This window comes from Agrilus planipennis, unplaced genomic scaffold (assembly GCF_000699045.2).
Source record: "Agrilus planipennis isolate EAB-ADULT unplaced genomic scaffold, Apla_2.0 scaffold18, whole genome shotgun sequence".
NCBI classification, from domain to species: Eukaryota; Metazoa; Arthropoda; class Insecta; order Coleoptera; family Buprestidae; genus Agrilus; species Agrilus planipennis.
In genome coordinates, this window is record NW_020438920.1 from 389,899 (window position 1) to 412,872 (window position 22,974).

The following is a 22,974-nucleotide window of genomic DNA, read 5'->3' on the forward strand; positions in this document are numbered from 1 at the left end:
ATCTTTAAGTAAATAAACTTTTTTTGTAATGTTTATGAGTTTTTTTACAATTTTCTGAAAATAATGTTGAATTTTTTAAAGACAGAGCAAAACCACCTTGTCATTTTACATTCCTAAAAACTTCTAGATAATTTTTACCATATTTTTATGGTGTGTTGTGGAATACTGTTAAATGATATGAAATCAGAAAACCCTAACCTTCATTTAAACTGTGATAGTCATAGCTCGATTATTAAGAATAATAAAAAACTGATTTTATTTGAAATTGCATTGAAATTAAGAATGCAGAAAAAGGAAAGGTATATTTTTAATTAATTTGTAGAGTACCTATCGATGTTTTTGAGTTAGTGGTTATAACTCATGGTTTAAAAGTAAAAATGAATGCTAGCAGAAGTACAATTAAAAATTTGCGTAATTTCACACACATGAGAGATATTCATCTATCTACAATTAACTGTAAAAAAGTAATAGCAAAGAATGGTAAAAATTCTAGTTCTACACGATGGTTAACGAGACAACTTTCTGATCCTTATGTAGAAAAATCAAAAACAATGAATTTAAGGTAATTAATCTTTCAATATCAGTATACTCATTTATATGTGTATATATTTGTCACATTGCAGATGCCGAAGTGCATTTAAATTAATAGAAATAGATGATAAATATAGATTTCTAACTGCTGGGCAAGTTGTAATTGATTGTGGTGCAGCTCCTGGATCTTGGACCCAAGTTGCAGTGAAAAGGGTTAATGCGGTTGCATTAAATCCTCAAGAACCACGTGGAATTGTTATTTCAATCGATAAACAACCCATATATCCAATAGAAGTATGTAGACTTTATGAATAAATACTTATTTTGTTAGATTGTGAACAGTTGGTCCATATATTGCAGTACTGTTCTTTATTCAAAAATTTGCCATTAACTATTACTGAATTATTCTATGTGAATCTGTCTAGATTTAGAAATTAACTATTTTTGATACTGACAATGTTCAATCTAAATTTCCTCATCAATTCCTAAGAGTTAAAGAAAGAACTTCTAAAGATTTCTATTTTCTTGAATACAAAAGGTGCTTATTTTTGAGGATTTTCAATGTTACAGTTTTTCAATGATTTATGAAACAAGCTACTAATAATTGTTATGCCTACTGTAGTAGGGTATAATGTGCTTAGAAATTTCAATTGCTTAGCTGCTCAAATTGAGGTTTCCAAAATGCTTTCTTAGTACAAAACAATTGGTGTAATTTGTCAAATTTTTATAGGAGTATACCTTATACCTTTAAATGGGACAAAAAAATGAGACCTTTTACTGTAAAAATCAATAATTGCTTTGGTTTTAAGAAGAAGGCAGATTGGCAAAACAAAAATTTAATAAGAGGGCGATTTTTTACTGTATTTATAGGCGAAGATTGATGCAAAATTTCTACAAAATTTAACATAATCGATTGTTAAAGGAGTCTACAGAGAAAGCCTGTAAAAGGGAAGTGAATCAGAAAGTGCACCCTTTGGGTTACAGAAACAGAGTTGGATTAGAGTTCAACCCTAATGTAATACTGTAACTTATCTTAAATTTGTTTGGGTTAACAATGTTGTTAATTTTAACATGCTGCAAATATCCTATGAAAGTGAAATTAAAGTCTAGTTCAATCTGCCACAAGATGGTCCTCATACATGCCATTTCGTAAAGGGATCTCAATAGCCTCCCTTAAACGATTTCACATGGAATAACTCATTTTAATAGATATTTTCATTTAACTGTCTTATTTGAATGACTGACTCTAGTTTTGCTTTGTATTAAAGCTATTTAATTTTTAAACAGGGCGCTATTATTATAGGAAATGCCGATTTTACACAACAAGAGACACATGCAAAGTTAATAGATACCTTGCAAGGCCGAAAAGTAAACGTATTTTTATCAGATATGGCACCTCGTGCATCAGGCATAAAAGAAATGGATGATGATAAAATGGCAGACTTGTGCTATTTAGCTTTAAGGTTTGCATTACAAGTTTGCGAAGTGAATGCATGTTTTTTAATTAAATTGTGGCAGTCTAAATATCTGAAAGATTTAGAACAAAGTGTTTCACAGTACTTTCAAACTTTTAAGATTGTTAAGCCACTTGCAAGTCGCTCCGATTCAGCCGAAATATATTTATTAGCAAGAAATTTTAAAGGTCTTTGTAAAACGTGATGTGTTAGTTATGTTAAATTACTGGTGTTTGTTTAAAATTGATGTACAAGCATTGAAAATAACTTAATAAACAAAATTTAGATATTTTACTAAGTTGCTTTTTAATCCAAATATATAAGTAAATTAATTTGTTCTTGCGTTATTTATGCATTTATAGTTGCCATTTGTAAAACGGTTGTGGTGATTTTTTAGTTATTAACAATCAAAGAAGCGCAAGCTTAAGTACTTTTTTATTTTTAATTAATTCTCATATTTTACAAAAGAAGGTTTTTTTGATATTCAAAAGAAAACAAAATGATATCGATTTCGTTAGGATGCACATCAAAATCATTTCTAAATCAAAATATGACCTAACTTCTAAGATTTAGATAGACAAAGAAGCATTTAATTAACAAGATTAAAATGTTCTACGAAATGTTCTTTATTTTACGCAGTCTTTTATTACATCTACCGTTTTATTTAGTTGTCCAAATAGTTAAAAAGTAATGTTAGTTAGCGTTACAAGTGCTTTAAAAACGACAAGTAAGTACACATATCTCCATCTAGTGATATTTGCTGTTAATAGCAATATTTCAAATGCATGATAAGGTCTTACAAAGGCATCTACCTGACAAGCTGTATCTACTACTAAAAATGAGCAGTAAAATTAATATCAATTATTTATTTGTGTGCAACCGTATGTTAGGTACTCGATATACCTTGTAATTAATAAATGTGCAATTATGGGATATCGTAGATTATCAAAAAATAAAATATACGGAGCGTTTAGTTTTGAAAACTTAACTAGGATATATGTTTAAAATACCTACATATGGGTAGTACTTTTTTTAACATTCTGGCTTGTTTGATGCCTCTGGTGTCTGCTTATATAAAAATACAAAATAACTTCTAAAGGTTCTTATTGTCATATTATCGTTATGTAGTAAATTTCATTTAAGCTGGCATTTCTCATTAATTAATAAGTTTAGCTAATCTTGATAATTTAAAAACAGTATAACAGTTTAAAGTCGTTTCTGACAAGGTAACACACACATTATCTGATTGCGATACATTTTGGTCTTTTAATGTTTGCACTTGTTTTATCCAAGTAGCAAAAATTTTAGCTTGTATTTGATTATTTTATTTTATTACCCATTTCATATTAATAAACACCTTAAAGTAAATAAGATAGTCGAAAAGAAATTGTTTCCGCAACATAAGAATTTTTGTCCAAGAATTGTTATTAGGTAGTCTAAAAAGAAATTAGTTCGTTTTAAAATAAAATTCAATGATTAATAGACAGTACAGTAATATTTTAATTATAAATGTTAACTTTACACTTTACATAATAATACAAGTCGTACAGCGATAAAAATCAATTACAAGTTAGATATACCAGGTACACAGTGCTACACATGTCGTATAAATAATGCTAAATTAAATAAATATACTATTCTAGATTAGTACATTAATAATTACTACTAGTGGGCAGGTAGGGCATTAATACGCAAAATTTACAATCAATAAATAAAATCATTATTCTAGTATTTACTTAAGTGATTACGAAATACTATATTTACATTAATCAGCATCATCTACAATTTACATAGAAATTGGAAAAATCCAGCTTTATCATCAAAATCATGCATCGTAGGGTCAACGATTGGTGGTGCTACATAGTGACTAAAACTGATCGGTGTATGCGCAAGTTGTTAGATGTCACAGTGATAACTAAGTAGGTTTAGTAGTTTTCTTTACATTTTTTAATATAGAAATGTAAATAAATAAAAGTGTACACTTTGCAAACACATTATTAAACTTACAATAATAGTGAGGTAACTGGAAATTTTCTAATCTCCTCACCTTAAAATCACTTCAATGACAATACAATACTAAAAAGTTTGGATCATCTTTCTGACTTCCGTTTGTGTCTGTGATTTCCAAAAAGCACTTTAAGGTCTTCAGGCGACATTTCCCTGTAAATTGTTTTTTGCGGTTGTTGTAAAGTTTCTGATAATAATCGTCTACTACCACTTTTGTGAGGGAATCTGAATACTAGAGGTTTGTGCGGACTAGAATTAGTTAAATCTGCTGGAGTTAAGAACCAGGTATTAATTTTCCTGTTATCAATATTTCTCCTAGTTTTAGAAGGGAAATTACTATGCTCTTCGGTCTTTATTTGGAAACGGTCATATTCCGGTTCGATCCCTAGGCTTCTTCGAAAATTTTCATCTGCCAAGGGATCCCTATTTTTGAAGACGAATTCTGGCCGTGGTGTGTTTCCAGCATCGACAGTTTCTCCTGGTTTAATATATTTTTGCGTTGTGGGCAGATGCTGGAATCTGTTTGCGTACATTTGTACATTATGTATAGGTTTGTTCTGGTGATAAGAATTTTCGAGGTTTTTTTTCGTTGTCGTAGTATCAATGTCGGTTAGGGGAAATCGTATTGATACATGTGGACGATACGTACTTGTTCGAAATTCGTTTATGCGATCGTGATCGTGATGGAAATTGTGACGTCTATGATGTTCGGGTAAATCTGTGTCAGTTTCCTGATATTGTTCTGTCGTTCGTTTCTGAATTGATGATTCGGTATTTGTACTTAGCGAATCGGTCGTTGTTCTCATATTGAGCGGATCGATAAATCGATTAGGGTCATTTTGTTTGCTTGCTGTATTGTCAATTGTTGTTGTCTCTACATTATTTGAGTTTGAATTGCGGTCCTCGGTTTCTTCGGGTTCACGAAAGAATAGAGCCTGTTGAGTATTAGTAGCCGTTTCGGTTGGTAGAGACTCTGTAGTGGCGTCTTCTGTATTCAGGCCTGCAGATTCAGTTCTTTCGTAGACAGTTGTTCTGTCCATGGAATACCCCAAATCAGTCAATGCTTTGATAGGATTGGTGGTCGGATTGATATCATCAGGTATAAGCGGAAAATTTTCTGATTTTATGGTGAGGTCTTCGTGATTTGAATTTCTGCAAAGATAAAAAAATTTAGTACAGAAGTTGTTGGATGTGTGCACAGTATCTTTCAACCATACTATTGATATTTAAGTACATTGTGACAACCAAGTTAGAAAAAGAGAAAAGGGAGTATTACGCGAATCTTTACTAATCCGCCCCTCATATAACTCAAAAACTATTATACCTTCTCATTTGCAAGTTTGTATGTTAAAGAAGACCTCCTTATACATTTAGAATCCTAAAGTGTATGAGTAGACTTTTGACAAAATTATTGGTACTGTTACTTTCGAGTTTTAAGCAATTTAATTTTTTACACTTTTTCTCCTGTATGCATATATAATATATTGCCTTGCAAAAAGATCAAAATTTTTCAAAAAAAAAACTGTAATGCATGGAGCTGTTTTATCAGCAAAGCTCACAACCCCGAATGTCATTTGGATGCTGCCCCCCCCCCCCATAGCAAGCTCATTGCCCCTGGAAAAGGCATTGATGAGTCACTATATCGTTACAACGTTTAAAAACATAGAAACCAAACACGTTAAACCTACATAAAGTTGCAACTATTTTTCTGCCCCCATAGGAAGAATGTCTTGCTACGCCCATGACGCCCAATACGATAAATGATTAGTAAAGAGTGCAAATTATTCGTTTGTTTCCATTATAATGGACGTACAGACGTATCTGCATGAAGTACACTAATCGTAAATTCATTTTTCGAACTATATTTTATTATCGTTTTGTTTATAATGTTCGTCTGTTATTGAAAAATGATTGAGAAGAGTGCTTTCATTTTCTTAATCGGTAAAAAATTTATTGCTTGTAGCGATTAAAAAAAGTGATTAAGTACGGTTTTAGTTCATTGGATAATAAAGTCGTTAAATTGAGAATCAGTTTCACTGAAGATTATTGTTACAAAAAATTGAATTCCGTTTTTCCTAACTTAAAAAAAAAGATACTAACTAAACTATTTGATAGAAAAGCCAATTTAATTAAGTGAAAACGTGTTCAGTTTAAATTTTTAAATAAATTAGATCGGTTATTGGTACTTTCTAGAGTTTAATATATAAAATAAACACGTAGGTACAGTAAAACAATTGGGATCTTACTATTTTTGTCCCAAAATGAACCGTAAAAACGAAATTTGAATATCTATAACTAACAACGAAGAGACTCCTACAAGATCGCGAGGGGAAGAAACGGATAGCAACTAAACTATTTGCAAAAATTAAATTTTTCGATTTTTGAATTGATTTCAGAATTTTTTATTGGGAAATATTTTTATTTAGGTGTTTACGTTTTTTATTTAAAATCTAACAAAGAAAATTAATAATTTTAATTGCTTCTAAAGTATCTTGAATTAATTAATAATAGTAATAGACAAGAATTTAATTATTATTGTATTTCTTTCACATTGTGGGTCTGGGTTTCTACATATTATTTCCCATAATAAAATAATAGAACATGGTTTAAAGGCTTATTGATATAACTATTTACCTTTTCATATATAGGCAGGTATCTTTTGTGTATACTAGCGAAATTTTATCAATATCTAAAAACCCTAACACAAAAAGCTAATGCGTTTTAAACAAAAACGTTCAAATGCATGATTATAAAAACTGGACAATGCAAATAAACATTGGAGCACGAATTCGAAATTGACTAATATTTTTTCAAAACTGCTACTAAAGCTAAAGATTTTGGAAACAGCTAAACCTAATTCAGTAAATAAAGCAAAACCCCATCTCATCAAAAGTTCAAAACACATTCACACAAGAAATTGGTTCTCCCATTCTGAAACTGCTTTGTTTCAAAAAAACCCACAGACAGACACATGTTCGATGTTTAAAAATCAGAATGGTGTATCAATATGTGGTATTAGCTTTTTTAAAAATTCATTTATTACAAAATACATATTCTTTTGCGTCAATAAAATCATTTTGTTTAAATTTGACGATAAAGATGGTACAAGAAACAAGTGTCTGTTTTCAAAGGAATGCGTAGGAAGGATATTAGGAACCCGTTAGTAAAGATGATTTAGTTGCCTTATTAGAACTCACCTTACATTTTTCATATCGTTAAACTCCTCTCCACTCTTTTTCCGATTCTTCTTGATGTCATCATTCTCATCGTCACCGTCGAAACTGAACCTTCCATTCGTGGGTGTCACAACGATGGCAACGTCAATATTTTCTTCAAACTTTTCCAATTCACTTTCTACTCCTGTGGGCGTCTCGTCTAGGGGGATGTTCAGTTGTACGGGACCCGACGGTGACTTTTCGTCATCCTCTTCTCTCGAATATTCTTCATATCCGAATCTTTCGTTCAATTTTTGCAAAAGAAAATCGAGATGAGCTTCCTGATCAATTTCAATCAATTTCACACACCGTCCCATGCTATCTGACTGATATCCACTGGCGCAGGGCGGCAAACTTTCCGGACTGAACGTGGGTGCAATAAATACTGATTTGGGGGTGATTCTGCGACGTCCAAGGGCTTCAGCGCCGTAGTTTTTCTCTTGATTTTGATCGTCAACTAGTAACCAGGCCTGCCAAGCCAAATCGGCTGATCTTTCGTTTAATGGACGAGACGGAAACGAAGAAACCGAACAGGTGTAAAGAAGTACCAGAATTGACGTGATACGCAATGATTCCATATTTAAAAACTGTTTCATTTTTAATCGTGGCCGTTGCCAGAGTCCACAAAAGTCATTTTACTAGCCGTTATTAAACTTTATTCATAATCTTAACGAAACAAACAACACTAATAACATGCACTTTATTGACTTTTTTCTTTTCGTCTCTCTTTACGCAGTAGAATTAATCTCTCTCCAATTGACTTGCTTCTCTTACAAGCTGCTGGATGCGACTGATTCTTCTTCGGGTAAATCTGCAAAATATAAATAAACTGTTGTAAAAACAAAGATCACAACTCCCCCTGCCTCAATTTTAATAGCGTAAGTTTCCATTTGGCAATGATCCAGCATGATTTGAACAGACGCAATCATTCACCTAAACTACCCCCATTTTCGTCTTTAACAATAGATACAATAGTGGCCATCTCTTTTCAAACAAACACGCGTTTGATCGCTATTTGAAAACGATTTAACACCAGACAGCTTGTAGTCGTTCAGTATAAACACCGACAAGTGTTTTTGGTAGGATTTATGCACGCTTTTGTACTTCTATCTCTCTTTAACAAATTATAAACATATTATTGCTCGACAAAGATGCGCGTGATCAATTTATGACTGTAATTTGTCTGCTTTGATCTTAATAGTTAGTTGTGAGTGTTGTAAATCAATTTTGATGCTTGTGCAAATAAATCGGCGGATTCGAAGAACACATTTCGGAAGGTTAAGGTCTACATCACGAACAATCATAACAAAAGGATAATTAACGACTTGCGTCACTTAATATTCCCCTCGTTTTACTGCACATCGCGGAAAAACAAAAACAGAAAATGATCCAAACCAATAATAACGTTTTATAGATACCAGTGAAAAATAATTAATCGAATGAGTGCTACGTAATTGCACTAATTTGTAAGAAATAAATACCCACTTTCAATTTTTAATTATGCTTGTATTGAGGTTGAATCTGAGAAAAATTTCATTTTGTCTAGATGTTAGAGTTGCCAACTCAAAATTTCAGAAAGTCTGGAGATCGTTGGAATAAGTCAGGAGACATCCATTTAATAAATACATATATAAATGTTCAAAAAAAGTTTATTCGTTTTGGATAGTTAATAAAGTAACCAATTGGTAGATTAATTAGTCATTTTATTTAATTGTTTTAAATAATAAAAACTTTCGGAGAAAACTTAATTCTTCTGGAGTCTCCGGACTGAAACTGGAGAGTTGCTAACCGTACGAGATGTCGATCAAACCGTATCAACAAAATCCTTCAGTTTGCATTACTAGATTTTAACACTAAATATAAAAAAAAGAAACTTTATCACTGTTTTAAAAAAGAGATCTACAAGAATGTCCTTGGAGTAAGTGTTTCTTGTTCCTATGCCCGAATATCTTATACCTTACATTATTTTGTTCGCTAAAAGGTCAATTTATACGTTGGAGGAAACATCAATTTATGCATTGGAGGAAGGGCAAATTCTTTAGTTTTCATAACACTATTTTCTTTAAAGGTCTTGAAAAGTTCGCATGTATGACAGAAAATTTCAGCATTTAAGACAGTTGTTGTGTCGGTAAATAGACAAATTTGTGCTTAGAAGAATTCTTTAAAAGAAACGTATCAGATTAAATGAGCAAGATGAAGACTTAACACGCAAGACCAAGATCAAGACCGAGGCTATATCAGCAAAACCAAGACAAGGCCAAGACTGGAATAGTCTTGTTTTTGGTTTTGTTTTGCTCGTCACTACCCCTGTCTCAATTCTGGAGGGACTGCCTCAAGAATAGAATCCTGCTTTTATAACTATGTATTTACCATGTTCCACCTACCAAAAGCCAATACCACTAAATACGTTTTTAGATTAATACTTTTTCACTTCCTAAATTTCCTCGGTCATGGACGACTTGTACACTAACAGGTAGCATCTAGATATACGTATAATACATATTTAGGTAAAACAAACGTTTACCGTTACAATCCAAAAAGACAACAGTTAAGCTATGGCGAATATCCAATAGCTTTTAAATTTCGAACACGGTTTTAGTTCCACTTTCGCTGTATCCTTTTTAATTAACAGATAATATTTAATCTAGTTTTGAGGCGCATTTCACTCTTGTTTTCCGGTTACCGATTTTAATTTGCCCTAGTTTTTTTTTCATTTTATTAATTTGGTAATCGAAGTGCTTATGTTTATAAGCAATATGATTGAGGACTTTCTTTATTGGTTAAACACTGTGGTATTTCGAAAATGTTGCGGATACGAATAGTAAATCACATTCGATTTTTATGGAATTATATGATATACACGAATTTTCCATTTTCAACTTTTTGTAGTAAATATTTTTGGATTTATTAGCAGAATACAAGGTCTATTTTATTAAATTAAATCCAAGAATATTTACCATAAAACGTTTAGAGTTTTCTTTATTTAAGCAGATATTCAATTTTGGGTGATTATGTATAATTTAATGCTTAATTATATTATCGATTTATTTATTAACAGTTAAAAACGGTTAACCAATACACGAGTGTGTAAAAAGGAAAAATGGCATTCATTTTTGTTCTCTTTTTTTGAAAATATATTTTTTCTTTCTTTTTTTCAAACTATTTTTAACACAAAGGAAGTGATTGAACAAATTGTTCACAAAAATTAATTTCGACCACTCGAAGCAATGGTGGTTCACTCACAGTGACTGTTAGGGGGGAGGAACTAGTTAATTTAATAAGAAAAAACTGCTGGGTCAATTTTTATGAAAATCCTCTTTCAAATGGAAAAGAAATCGCGCAAATTGATTGCGAAGGATCTCGGAGTAATTCGCGTGCATATATACGTACATTAAAAAAAGTACACACACGTCGAAGTAGAACAGCGCGTTTTAGAAAATACCACAAATGGCGTGGTGAGCGCCATCTGTAGTACGATGCTACATTTTAGGATTACGTATGCTCCAGCAAGGTCCATTTAAAAATATGCGCTAAAACGCGCTGTTAAGACAGCAGGTAAAGGTTGGTCTGTGTTCTGTCGGAGCTGCCTGCGACGCGCTGATGAGATCCAAAAAGATCGAAATCGCGATCCGCGTCTGGCAGTTTCGACAGAATACAGACCACTTCGAATTATTTTGTTAGAACTTCCTCCTTTATTTAATTTAATTAATTTATTTAATCGTAAGTTTTATAAGAACTATTCAAGAATTTAAGAAAACACCATAGTCATTTTAAATGCGCACTCTCACATACGTAAGTAAGATAATTAATTGTTATGGCTATAGACTATTTGTTATTAAAATGTGACTATTTTATTAAACATTTTCAACATTACAACAAAATGTCATGAATCATTTAATAGGTCATAGTGGCAGTCTTTTATTGTAATTGTAATAAAAGGAGAAATTTATTAAAAAAAACTACCTGCGGATTGGCGATTGACGTAGGAATAAAGAATCTTCGAGTTATTCAGATGTGCCTGCATGCATACTACATAAAATCGTCAATACCGTCTAATTACTATGAGTGATGTGTAACAATTATGTACTTATTACTTGGTAATAAAAGTGTTATCTAACTAAATTTCAAAACATGTGATCATGTTTTCAAAATTACATGTATATGGCTGTGGCGTATGTCGCTCATCGAATAGCGATAAATAGAACTTTTGAAAACAGTAACGCTGAGATCATCCTAAAAAAAAATAACACGTGTGAAACTAAAACAAAAGAATAATCGCAGTTCTTGTAAGTTATCGATTCCATTAAAAGAATATGTTTGGTACTCAAAGTAAGGGCAGTTACATCATTTTTAAAAACGAAAAATGCGTTCTGGAATACAAAGTAGAAGTCAAACTTCAACGGACAAGTGGAAAAATGAATCGAAACAAAATTTTTACTTGCAGGTTTTCAAATTGGACAAGTACATTAACAATCTTGCCTGTAAAACTTGAAGTAAAACTTTTTCTGCGATTCGTTTTTCCACTTCACCATTGTCATTCGTTTTTCCACTTGTCTGTTGCGATTCGTTTTTCAACTTGTCCGTTGTCATTCGTTTTTCCACTTGTCTGTAGCCATTCGTTTTTCCACTTGTCCGTTGAAGTTTAACTTCTACTGTGTGCCCCAGCACACATTTCGTTTTCATAGGTTCACTGCAAATTATGGTTTGGTTTTTACACAGACCGCAAATAAAGGCAATGATGAACAGCCAAGTGAAGAGCAGAGGTAAGAAAACAACAGCTGAGCACAGCACACGCCGCCGGGACTCTATCTAATACAGCCGTTGTCATCTCTCCGCCGCAGCCAGCCATTCTCTTCCTCTGCCGCTACCGCTTCTCACCACGCGATATACCGTCTACCCCCTCCACGCGGCCGTAACGCTTTTTCGTAACAGAAAAAATCGTAATATCCCGTCTACATAGAAGTTTCACTTCAAAAAAAAACTTCATCATATCATTTGTGTGTGTAATGGGTGTGTTCTGAAATATAATCCAGCATTCTGGCCAGTACGTTGACGTCAAATTGACGCCATATTGGGAATAATGTTTGTTCTTGTTTACAATAATTTTGCTCCAAAAGTTTCATACAATAAAAAGTTCCTCAAAGTCTCATGCACGCACGCCCGTTTGATATACCACTACGTCACACTTGTCTCACTAGTACAGTATGATGGCACACCAGTACAATATGGCGTCGATTCATAACCGGTATGCTGGGTTATATTCGAAACACACCTAATGTAAAATTATTAAAAAGCAATGTCAACAGGACGTTAATAATAATCTTAATGTACGATATATGTTTATCCAAATCTGGTATCCATGTAAAAGGGGCGTCTCCCTGGGATTAAACGATTTAACTTTTTTATTATATGCCAAGGTTCACACAATATTTTTACTGTAAAAAAATTGTTGCTGTTGCCTTTAGTTAATACAAAACTGCATAATATACATATAAATGAAGACCCATTTCTTCAATGTCAAAAATCACTTCATTATCATAAAATTTAATGATAGAAATACGTGTAAAGACAATATTCTTCTTTTTCGATGTAATTGTCTGGGTTATTGAAGTGCTATTATAAAACAATTTACCAGAATTTATGTTAATTGTTTATTAATGTTCCATGTTCTCGTCTTCAACACAACATTTCTAAGGAACTGTTAAAAGTGATATAAAAACCATATTTATTCAAAATCATTGTTATTTTAATTTGATTCCTAACAAACCAATAATTACAACGAATACAGTTTGTCGTTATTTTTATTATTCGGGTTTAGTGAACACATTAAAATTTAAATTAATGATTTTTATTGAGGTAAGCAATAAAAATAGATCAGATCGGTAACAGTTCGTAAGATCAAAGAAATAAAAAGTTGTAACATGAAATTACCATTATCAGGTAACGATTATTGTCGATTTTGAAACAAACGATTATCTAAAGTGTAAACAATAACAAGAATCATTTTATATTTTAGACCATATAACAGATCAAAGGAAGCAGGATCTTAATCATTTCTAATTAAAATACTTGTGTGCGTATTTTTAGGATTTTGTTGCTTTAAAAGGAAAAAACTGAAACAATTGGATATCATTCGTTTAAGTCCATGCGAGTGTGTTACACTTCTAGATCTTTAAATTTTGTATTAAATTCATTTATGTTCCTGATTTTGAATCACTATAAAAATAAAATCATAAAAGTTTGTGTACTGTTTTTTGTATAATTAATTAAATTAAATCAAAGAATATCTCCATGTGATGGATAAATATCGTACGTATATTACTCAATAATATTAAAATCTTCTACAATTTTGTATCAGTTGATCAACTGACTGCGAAACCGTTTACCAATTTTTACTATGTTCGGAAATTATCAATTTTAGTTTTATTTGTTTATCTATTCTGACTTTCTAAATGTGAGATTGTGTTGTCCTTATATATATTCTCTCTTTTCATGATGGTTTCACATAATATATTCTACGTAGCACTGTAAAATCAAGGGCCTAATGTTTTTTACGACATTTTTAATTGTTCATGTATTTTAGTCCATTATTATAATAACAAGTTACATTACTGTTGTACCTTCCAGCGCAATCATAAGCTTTTTAGGTAATTGACATGAAAATAATAAGTGGCACTTATTGAAATTAGAAATTACATCGAACTAGAATATTTTATCGATCAATTTGCATTTTATTTACCTATTAACATAAGTGTGTAATACAGCGATAAACAGATAGAAACGTAAATATTTCTAACCCTACTTTATGTTAATTTTTGCCAATGAAAGACAAGTAACATAAGTATTAAAAACTGGTCGAAAATATTGAACGTCATGATTTGGATTTATAAACATAGTGACATCGGTACTAAACTACGAATCTAGTCCAGTCGGTAGAGAATTTTCCCGACATTTTGTTACCGGACGGGAATGGTTCCTTGTTATAACCGGGGAAAAGTTAAGCATTCCTGTATATTTTTAAATTTCGAAAAAGTGTACGTTAACAAATGGAGGAGTTCACAAAAACTAGGTTTTTAGATTTAGAAGGCAAGGTATGTTTATCAGAAAGATAAGTTTCAAATAGAAATTGTAGAGAAATTAAAAACCTTTAATTAGAGACGTGGTTTAATTGATTTTGTCAGTTAGTAATTGCAGAAATTCCAAAAAATCGTAAAAAATTGCCATTTCTTGTATATTTATTGTTTATTGCACAAATGACACATTGAAATGATGATTTTTAAGTTTGTAATCGAACTAGTTTCTGTGAACGTAAATTGGTCAATTTGTTAGTGAGATATTGTTAATTGTTTATCCCAACAGATATGAATATTTACTGTGATAACTTTTTTTTAGGCAAACATTTTAAGTCGCACGTAGGTTCAATCTCTTCGTAAGTTCTCATACATATCCCGTTATGACAATAATTATTCATATCTTTTGGGATAAATAATTAATAATATATTACTAACAAATTTACTAATTTGCGTCCACAAAAACTAGTTCGATTACAAATTTAAAAGCCATCACTTCAATGTGATAAAATCAATAAATAAGTCATTTTTGCAAAAAACAATCAATATACAAGAAATAGTAATTTTTTACGATTTTTTGGGATTTCTGTAATAACTAATTGACAAAATTAATCGGACCGCGGCTCAAATTAAACGTTTTTAATTTCTCTACAATTTTTATTTGAAACTTACTTTTCTAAAAAGCATATCTTGCCTTCTAAATCTAAAAAAATGGTTTTTGTTAACTTTGGACCTCCCCATTTGTTAACACACTATTTTTCGAAGTTTCAAAATATACAGGAATGCTTAACTTTTACCCAGATACAACAAGGAACAACTCCCGTCCGGTAACAAATTTATATCGGGAAAATTCTCTACCGACTGAACTAATCTTACATACGTAGAGAATATATAATAATGAGAATTTTTTACAAATGAAATTTTTAATGTTGAATATGTTATTTAAAGATATCTCACAGGTGTTTCCAGTTTATATTTGAGAAAGATATTACACCTCTGAGGATGGAAAATGTTTGTATTATTTGTATTAAGTTTCATTTTCTTCCTTTTATATTAAACACCAAAAGAACGTACCGGAAGCTTTGAGGTTCATGCATTTATTAATATGATTAGACATATGTATAGTAGTTTTCAAGGGTTAAATGGGCAGATAACTGTAATTGATCTTTCACATCGCATGGACACAAAATATTATTGTTTCATATTAAACAATCGTTTTTTTTAATGAATATTCCGTAGTACTCGGAGAAAACCAAATTTTAATGACAATGCAAAAATTAAAATTTTCGAATTTAAGAGACTGATTTTGCCGTGTTAGGTAACTGTAATAATCTCAATTTTCTATCTTAATTATTACAAATTTTGTAATATCAACTAAAATACCTAACAAATTTATTTCTGCTGGGATTTTATTCTTACAAATTCTGGTCCAAATTGTAATTTTTATTANTAAATTACCTAGTAAATTTATTTCTGCTGGGATTTTATTCTTACAAATTCTGGTCCAAATTGTAATTTTATTATTTCGCTTACGAAGCTACGGACTAGTGGGATAAATTGTAAATATAGCTTTAATATTTAGGTAAATTTTCGTTTTTCATTTTCTCCGTGTAAACTTGAACAATTTCCGGTAGAGGTTTATGCTTGCATTTCCTATTTCTGCTATTTCATTTGACATTTCACATACCTTCCACTGTTCTAGTGCACGTTAGGCATAATGTAAAGTAAATTGTATACAAATTTGTATTTACGCAGTGCCTGTGAAGTCTTCAAGGAGCCAACATAAAATGCAGTGTTGATACCAGAAAGACATTCACCCCTTCATTATCGTTGTTTATTTTAGTTGTACCTAGCTACTGTTTACAATGTAAATAAATAAGACTCTTGTACAATAAAGACCTTTCTCTGTAGTATCTAAACAGCAAAAAATATGCAGTCTGTTGCAGAATACTCGGATAAAAACTTCACAACAGAAGAACAAATAATAAGTGCGGATGATACCAGAGATGTGCAAAATGTTTTTTTAATGGTATTTATAAATACAAAATGCAAATACTTTTTTTTATTTGTTATTTTAAATGTAAAATACAAAATAGATTTCCCTTTTGTATTTAAAATGCTAAATGCAAAATACGTATTTTCAAAATACTTTTTTCAAATAAATACTTTTTTGTAGTACCCATTTAATTTTTAAGAAAACCTTGCAGGAGTTAGTTATTGTAGTTTTTCTAGACCAATGGTGGTTATTGCACTATATCACCAGCTGCGAAGATTAAGTATGATTAATATTATTCTGTTTTAAGTGATTGAGATATAGTTTTTCTATCTTTAAGTTATAGTTTCTTCAATTCAGCAATAAATATTTTTTCTGTATGCTTCCTTAATTGCCATGGTCACCCGTTTTAATTGAAAAAAAGACACTGATGCCAAAATAGTTTAGAGTGAAAGATCAGAGCCAAAATAGGGTTGCAAATAATTTTATTGATGTAAAATCAACATCAATCGTATTATATCAAAATATTTACAACCCCATTTTGTTTCTGATCTTTTCTTTTTAGCTTTGAGTTTATCTAATAAGTGAGGTTTTTCGAATTGTTTTCTAAGAATTTTCGGTTATACGCATTTATTAGCATATCTTGTAGTTTTCAGTTTTACACAGCTGGCGTATATCAATGTTTTGCGGGTTGTTTTATCGTAATTAATAAAATTTCGTAGTTTCTTGCTAAAGGTAAGTAAGTGGTGATTTGGTAGGTGCTGATATCAATTAAGAACTTCAAAATTCCATGGACCATGGTACTGAACCCGGAAAACAATATCTATCCAATATTTTAGATTATCCATTTCCAAGAAGTTTAGAATTTTTTGGGATCTTTCAGTTAAAGAATTAGAATGTACTCATGGAATGTCTCTTTGTACCCTTTTTAAGCTTCTAATGGCCAATGCGAGCAACTTTCATTTATCATTTTATATAGATAATGTTTGATCGGTGATACTAGCAAAACTTTTAACGGCAAAATTGTATTTTGCATTTTACAAATAGAAAATACGTTTGTAAAAGTATTTTAAATAAAATACAAAATGCTTTTCTCAAAAAAGTATTTAAATGCAAAATAAAAATAGGTGCCTTTTATTCTGTATTTGCATTTTAAATCCAAGAATTTCAAATAAATCACTTCTCTAGATTCTACTTTATTAGTCTGCGGTCTACTTGTACTTACGATTGGGCAGCTACTTATAATAATTATCATATCGTAACTTCGTTACTTAAAATCATGACAACGTTCGTGTTGCCTTTTTATATCATAACCTTAGACAACAAGTTCACACGTAGATCACACACCAGAGGTAGATCGCCTACAAAAGTAACATCTAAGTAGGTATGAAGTTTTCTTCTCCAAAAGAAAAGAGGTATCACTCGAAAGGCCCCTTTTTTAGGATCTTCATTTTTTTTTATACTCTAGAAAAGTTATTTTCAGATAATGTTGTAAAGCATGCTTCAAAAAAAAAAAATCATTCCGACTCTTTCATTTTTGAAAGTGATGCTATTAGAATCACATAAAAAAAGGAAGTTTCTAGAAGTCCACCAAAAGTTCATGGAAAAAATAAAAAATACATTTTGAACAAATTCAAAATTCAGAATAGCTTTATAATGAACTTCTAATTTTACGGTCGGTTGCTTTGTTACATACCTTACGATATTTTAAATTAAAGAAGTGAAAAAATATTCTAAAACATGCAATTAGCTATTTGCTTTTAATACGATTTTAATTGCAAAATGCTTGCTTCTTCTCTGTAGATTGATATTTAATATTTTGTACAACTAATTAAATATCCATACATATATATGTAAACGAAAACTTTAAAGTAAATATGAAAATTATTTTGTTCGGCCTGAATCAAACTAATCTTTAAAATCGACTTCAATTAAATTCTAAAATTTATCGTTATTTAAAGACGAAATTAGGATGAATTTGAAAGTTGATAAGGGACTTAGATCCTTACGATTAAAATAATAATTTGAAGTTAATTATTTGTAACTAGAGGGATAGGCATTACCACTATTATACATGATATATGAGTATATGCTACAAGAGCCAATGAAGTTCGGGAATCCTAGTAGGACTCTTGTCTTGTCTTGTGTTGTCTTCGAAATATAAACTTAAGTTATAAGACTTGAGGCATCATAACATAGAAACCTAACCCTGAGGATACCATATAATTGAGGCGAAACGTATGTTGTTAGTCTCGTATAAGTAAAAACATTTGCGCCATATGTAGCTTGATTTCCTACTTTATATAAAATACAATTTTGGGGAAGAAATGGCAACAAAATTACAAATTTTACCTCTATACGTACCTATACTTATAGATGGTTGCATTCGTTGATGTGAACAAAACGGTAACTGCTGTTCTTTTTCACTAAACACGCAGTGGTTTCCACTTGCGGGGCGCGCGCCCTAGGGGGAGCGCGAGACTGTTGCAAGGGGGGCATGCAGCTGTTTCCAAAATATCATTTTCGAATACAAACCAAAAAAGTCGAATAGGTGTCAATAAAATGAATCAGCAAAATAGGTATACGTAATCCACAATCCTCGCCGCGAAAATTANATATTTTTACATAATAAAGTACTTATATTATTTTGTAGCCCATTAAATAAATTATAATATCAGTTGAGAATTTATGAAATTAGATTGTTAGAAAAATTAAGGGGGCGCAACAATTTTTTTTTTAAAGAGGGCGCAGATTCAAAAAGGTTGGAAACCACTGATTTAACGAATTAAGAAAATGACAGCAAAGTTGACTATTGACGCTATTAAAATAGATTAAGGTCCTTTTTCCCAATAAATTTGAATTAATTGATTCAAGTAACTACAATAATCAGTCGTTGTCATTATTCACTTCGTGTTTCTATTATGTATGTGTATGTATGTATGTATGTGGGTACCCACTGGTGTCTTGTACTTAGTTTTAGTCATAATTTAAATCATTGCCAAAGATAACACGTCCTAGGCAAGAACAGTTTCTCTGTAACGATATGCAGAACGGACAACAAATGCGCTAAATATTAATGATTTTTTAATTCTAAAGGACGATCGTCCGACGTGTAAACAAACACGTGATGGAAATGTCGATTAAGACCCAGATCGATTGTCAGCTCGTGTTATAAAACAGAAAATAAGTTTCCTTCATGTGCCACTTAATTAACAACTCATCAATATTATTAACATCTGTTGTTATTGTTTTTGGGACTTCAAAAAAGTACAGTTCGTCTAATGTTTTTTGGAAGAGTTTACATATGTACTTACAACGGATAAAACCTTAACTTCTGACTATAAATTACATAATTTTGTACTTGCCTACTTTTGAAATTAATGTATATCACCCACACGAACATAATATTTATACATTATATATATATGTATGTATTAACATTAATAAGCTGACGTGAAGTGTTTTTCAAAATAAATAGGCTAATCCGTTGATAAACCACAAAATTTGATAATCGACCTTGATCCTAAATACTCGTACTTTATTATTTGTACTTTAAGTTCAATTTCTGGCAAAAATATTTATTCAGAGGAAAATTGGCGATGACATTGTGTTATAATACTTTTGCAAAGAAGAAGTAAAGTAATATAGTGTTTTATGTTGTAAAGGTCAGCTACTACATTCTCAAGGATTAGGAAAGTAATAAAAAAAGCAGTGGAGTCATGGGACACCCTCTAATAACGCAGTTTTATACGCTTTTCCATAAATATTAATTATACATTTTGGTCAAGGTATTTTGTAAAAAAGAAACTGACAAATATCTAACATTTACGTGTACTTTCATATGAAGGTTCTTTTTCGTCCTATCTGTGCACTTTTACTCCCTCAACTCCTACTCTGACGTCACGGTCCTCAGCCATCTTTGATAGCTGTCATCGTTAGCCATATTTGACAGCTGTCATTTTCAGCCATTTTTGACAGCTGTCATCGTCAGTCCGACCTTCGCCCTACTCGTTCCGGGGTGCTCCGTCCCCCTGAGGCCCCCATCATCTGTTCACACCCCCTTACCCAGCTGCTAGTTGCTGTTGTTGAAGCAGGATAGTCGGTGTTTAACTTATACCAGCTTCTGCTGTACGCCAACTTAATATTGTACAGCTAGTTGATGATTTTTCCTTTAATAAAATTTACACCTTTTTTTTTACTAGTTTTATTATTAAAGGATCGAGACTATTCACAATTAAAAATATGTACAACTAATGTAACTTAAATAACTAAATGCGTATTATTGAGAACCGTGCTCACTGATGTATATTGATGAACTCTTGTTAGAAAATTTTGGACATGTATTTAAATAAACAAGAAAGAGAAGAACAATTTAAGATGGATAGAGATAGAATTAGAAACTAGTATGAAAAACTTTACAGCAAATGACTACATTTCAGGTAAATGTGATAGATACAATTGAAAAGGTTATGAGAGGAAAATACGGCCCTAATATGATTTTAACGATGAGTCAGGTAAACATTGAATAGGTTACTATTGTATTATGAATTCCAAGAGAAGATTCAAATGTAATATGCACGATAATGTAAATTAGGATGCAAAGAATGTACAGTTAAAACCAAAAGCAATCGAATAAGATATTATTAAATGTGTATATAACTAAAAACTATAAGTATAACAAAAAACAAACGTTTCGGCGAATAGCGACGGAACATGCCGCCCGCCATTGATCGGTCGCGATCAATTAAATCAATTGTTATTATACTTCAATTGGAAGTATTGCTAGTTTCTTCACTGCACGTTTAACTTCACCACTTCGCGTTTTTATTGTGACGACTCTCACAATACCGTCATCTCCAGGATGAAGTTGAATGATTCTACCCATCGCCCACTGAAGCGGTGACAAGTTGTCTTCTTTCACTAGAACCATCGAGCCGACGCTGAACTTATTTGATGTTGATTGATACCATTTTGTTCTGGTTATCATTTCATTGAGGTACTCCTTTTGCCATCGTGACCAGAAATGCTGCCTTAGTTGTTGAAGATGTTGCCAGTTTGACAATCTATTACTTGGAGTTTGTGTCCAATCTCTGTCTGGTATGCTTGTGAGCGAATCACTGATTAAGAAATGACCAGGAGTCAGGGCAAGGAGGTCATTAGGATCGGATGATAAAGGTGTCAAGGGACGTGAATTAAGAATTGCCTCAATTTCAATGATGTGTGTGTTAAACTCTTCAAATGTTAACAGCGTGTTACCTACTGTTCGTAAAAAGTGATTTTTAAATGATTTTACAGCAGATTCCCATAATCCACCAAAGTGAGGGGATCGTGGGGGGCTGAAGTGCCACTGTATGCCTTCAGTTGCCAAATTATGCCCTATTATGTCATTATTTTCTTTAGAATTTACAAATGTGTACAACTTCTTCAGTTCGTTGTTTGCACCGATAAAATTCGTTCCGTTGTCTGAATAAATGTTTTGACTTTTCCCCCGTCTGGAAAAGAATCGTTTTAACGCAGCTAAAAATGTGTCAGTTGTTAAATCGCTGACAAGTTCCAAATGAATTGCCTTTGTAACGAAACATATGAATACTGCCACATATACCTTAATCTTATTCCGATTACGATATTTGCGTTCTTTTATGAAAAACGGACCGCAGAAGTCAACGCCAGTGTTTAGGAACGGCCTTGATTGTATAAGTCTATCTCTTGGTAAACTTCCCATAAGATAATCGTTCTTCGTGACTTTAAATCGAAAACATTTCATACATGAATAGATTATTCGTTTGGTTGTATTTTTGCCATCTATTGGCCAATACTGAGTTCTAACCTGATATAATGTATTTAAAATCCCTGAATGTAATGATTTTTCATGTACCTGCTTTATAATTAAATCTGTTATGATATTGCGTTTCGGTAAAACTATAGGATGTTTTGCATTAAATGGGAGCTCTGAATTTTTCAATCTGCCTCCAACTCTAATTAAATCGTTGGAATCTAAAAATGGATTTAATGTTTTGAGTGAACTCTTTCGATTAACTACCTTGAATTGTTTTAAATCATTAATTTCACGAGAGAATGACTGGTTTTGAATTAATTTAAGTATAACAGTCTCAGCATGTTGTATTTCCTCTACTGAAAGAAATCCTAACTTTTTCTGGTTGGTTGAACAGTTATTGACAAATCTAAAGCAATATGCGACTACATGAATTAATTTTGCTAGATCAGAAAATTTTTGTAGTATGCTTGTATCGGTTATTGAAATATTTAGTACTATTTGTGGACGAACTTCCAATAGGGGGATTTTTTGAATAGGTAAATTCGGCCAGTTATCTACATTTTTTCGCAACCATTCTGGACCAGTCTTCCACATGCTGTTGTTTAAAAACTCTGAAATTGTTTGACCTCGTGAAATAAAGTCAGCTGGATTTTCCTTAGATGGAACGTGGTTCCATTGTGAGTAATTAGTAATCGATCTGATTTCGGATACTCTGTTTGCCACGAATGTTTTTAAGACATTTGGTTGTGTATTTATCCAATTCAGCGCTATAGTTGAATCCGACCAAAAGAATGTTTCGTCAAATGTAATAGGTAAAGCTACTAAAATGATTTTGTATAACCTTGCTAGCAATAATGCTGCGCATAGTTCAAGTCGCGGTATTGTAATTTTTGAATTTAAGGGAGCAACCTTACTTTTAGAGCATACT

At 31.8% G+C, this 22,974-nt stretch overlaps 2 protein-coding genes across 7 annotated transcripts in view; one reads left to right on the forward strand and one right to left on the reverse strand.

The window, feature by feature from the left end:
* The first annotated feature begins 24 nt into the window (after positions 1-24).
* LOC108744152 (rRNA methyltransferase 2, mitochondrial) lies at positions 25-2,279 on the forward strand. 2 transcript variants are annotated; one of them, XM_018479778.1, is made up of 3 exons: positions 25-562; positions 624-825; positions 1,819-2,279. In XM_018479778.1, the coding sequence occupies exons 1-3, from the start codon at positions 378-380 to the stop codon at positions 2,188-2,190; spliced, it is 759 nt and encodes a 252-aa protein (XP_018335280.1). In that variant the 5' UTR covers positions 25-377; the 3' UTR covers positions 2,191-2,279. The 2 variants fall into 2 exon arrangements, with proteins under 2 accessions (XP_018335280.1, XP_018335281.1); XM_018479779.1 differs by having other exon boundaries at positions 1,835-1,951.
* Positions 2,280-3,461: 1,182 nt separating this feature from the next.
* The window catches only part of LOC108744126, a 153,824-nt gene continuing 134,311 nt past the window's right edge, over positions 3,462-22,974 (reverse strand). For 3 of the 5 annotated variants that reach the window (XM_018479730.1, XM_018479732.1, XM_018479731.1), the window contains 2 exons: positions 7,190-8,018; positions 3,462-5,144 (listed from right to left, as the gene is read on the reverse strand). In XM_018479730.1, coding sequence (XP_018335232.1) covers positions 4,076-5,144; positions 7,190-7,803 — 1,683 coding nt within the window. In that variant the 5' untranslated portion in view covers positions 7,804-8,018 and the 3' untranslated portion in view covers positions 3,462-4,075. Of the gene's footprint in view, positions 5,145-7,189; positions 8,019-8,140; positions 8,863-22,974 lie in introns of those variants that run through there. The other 2 variants (XM_018479733.1, XM_018479735.1) reach the window with 2 other exon arrangements.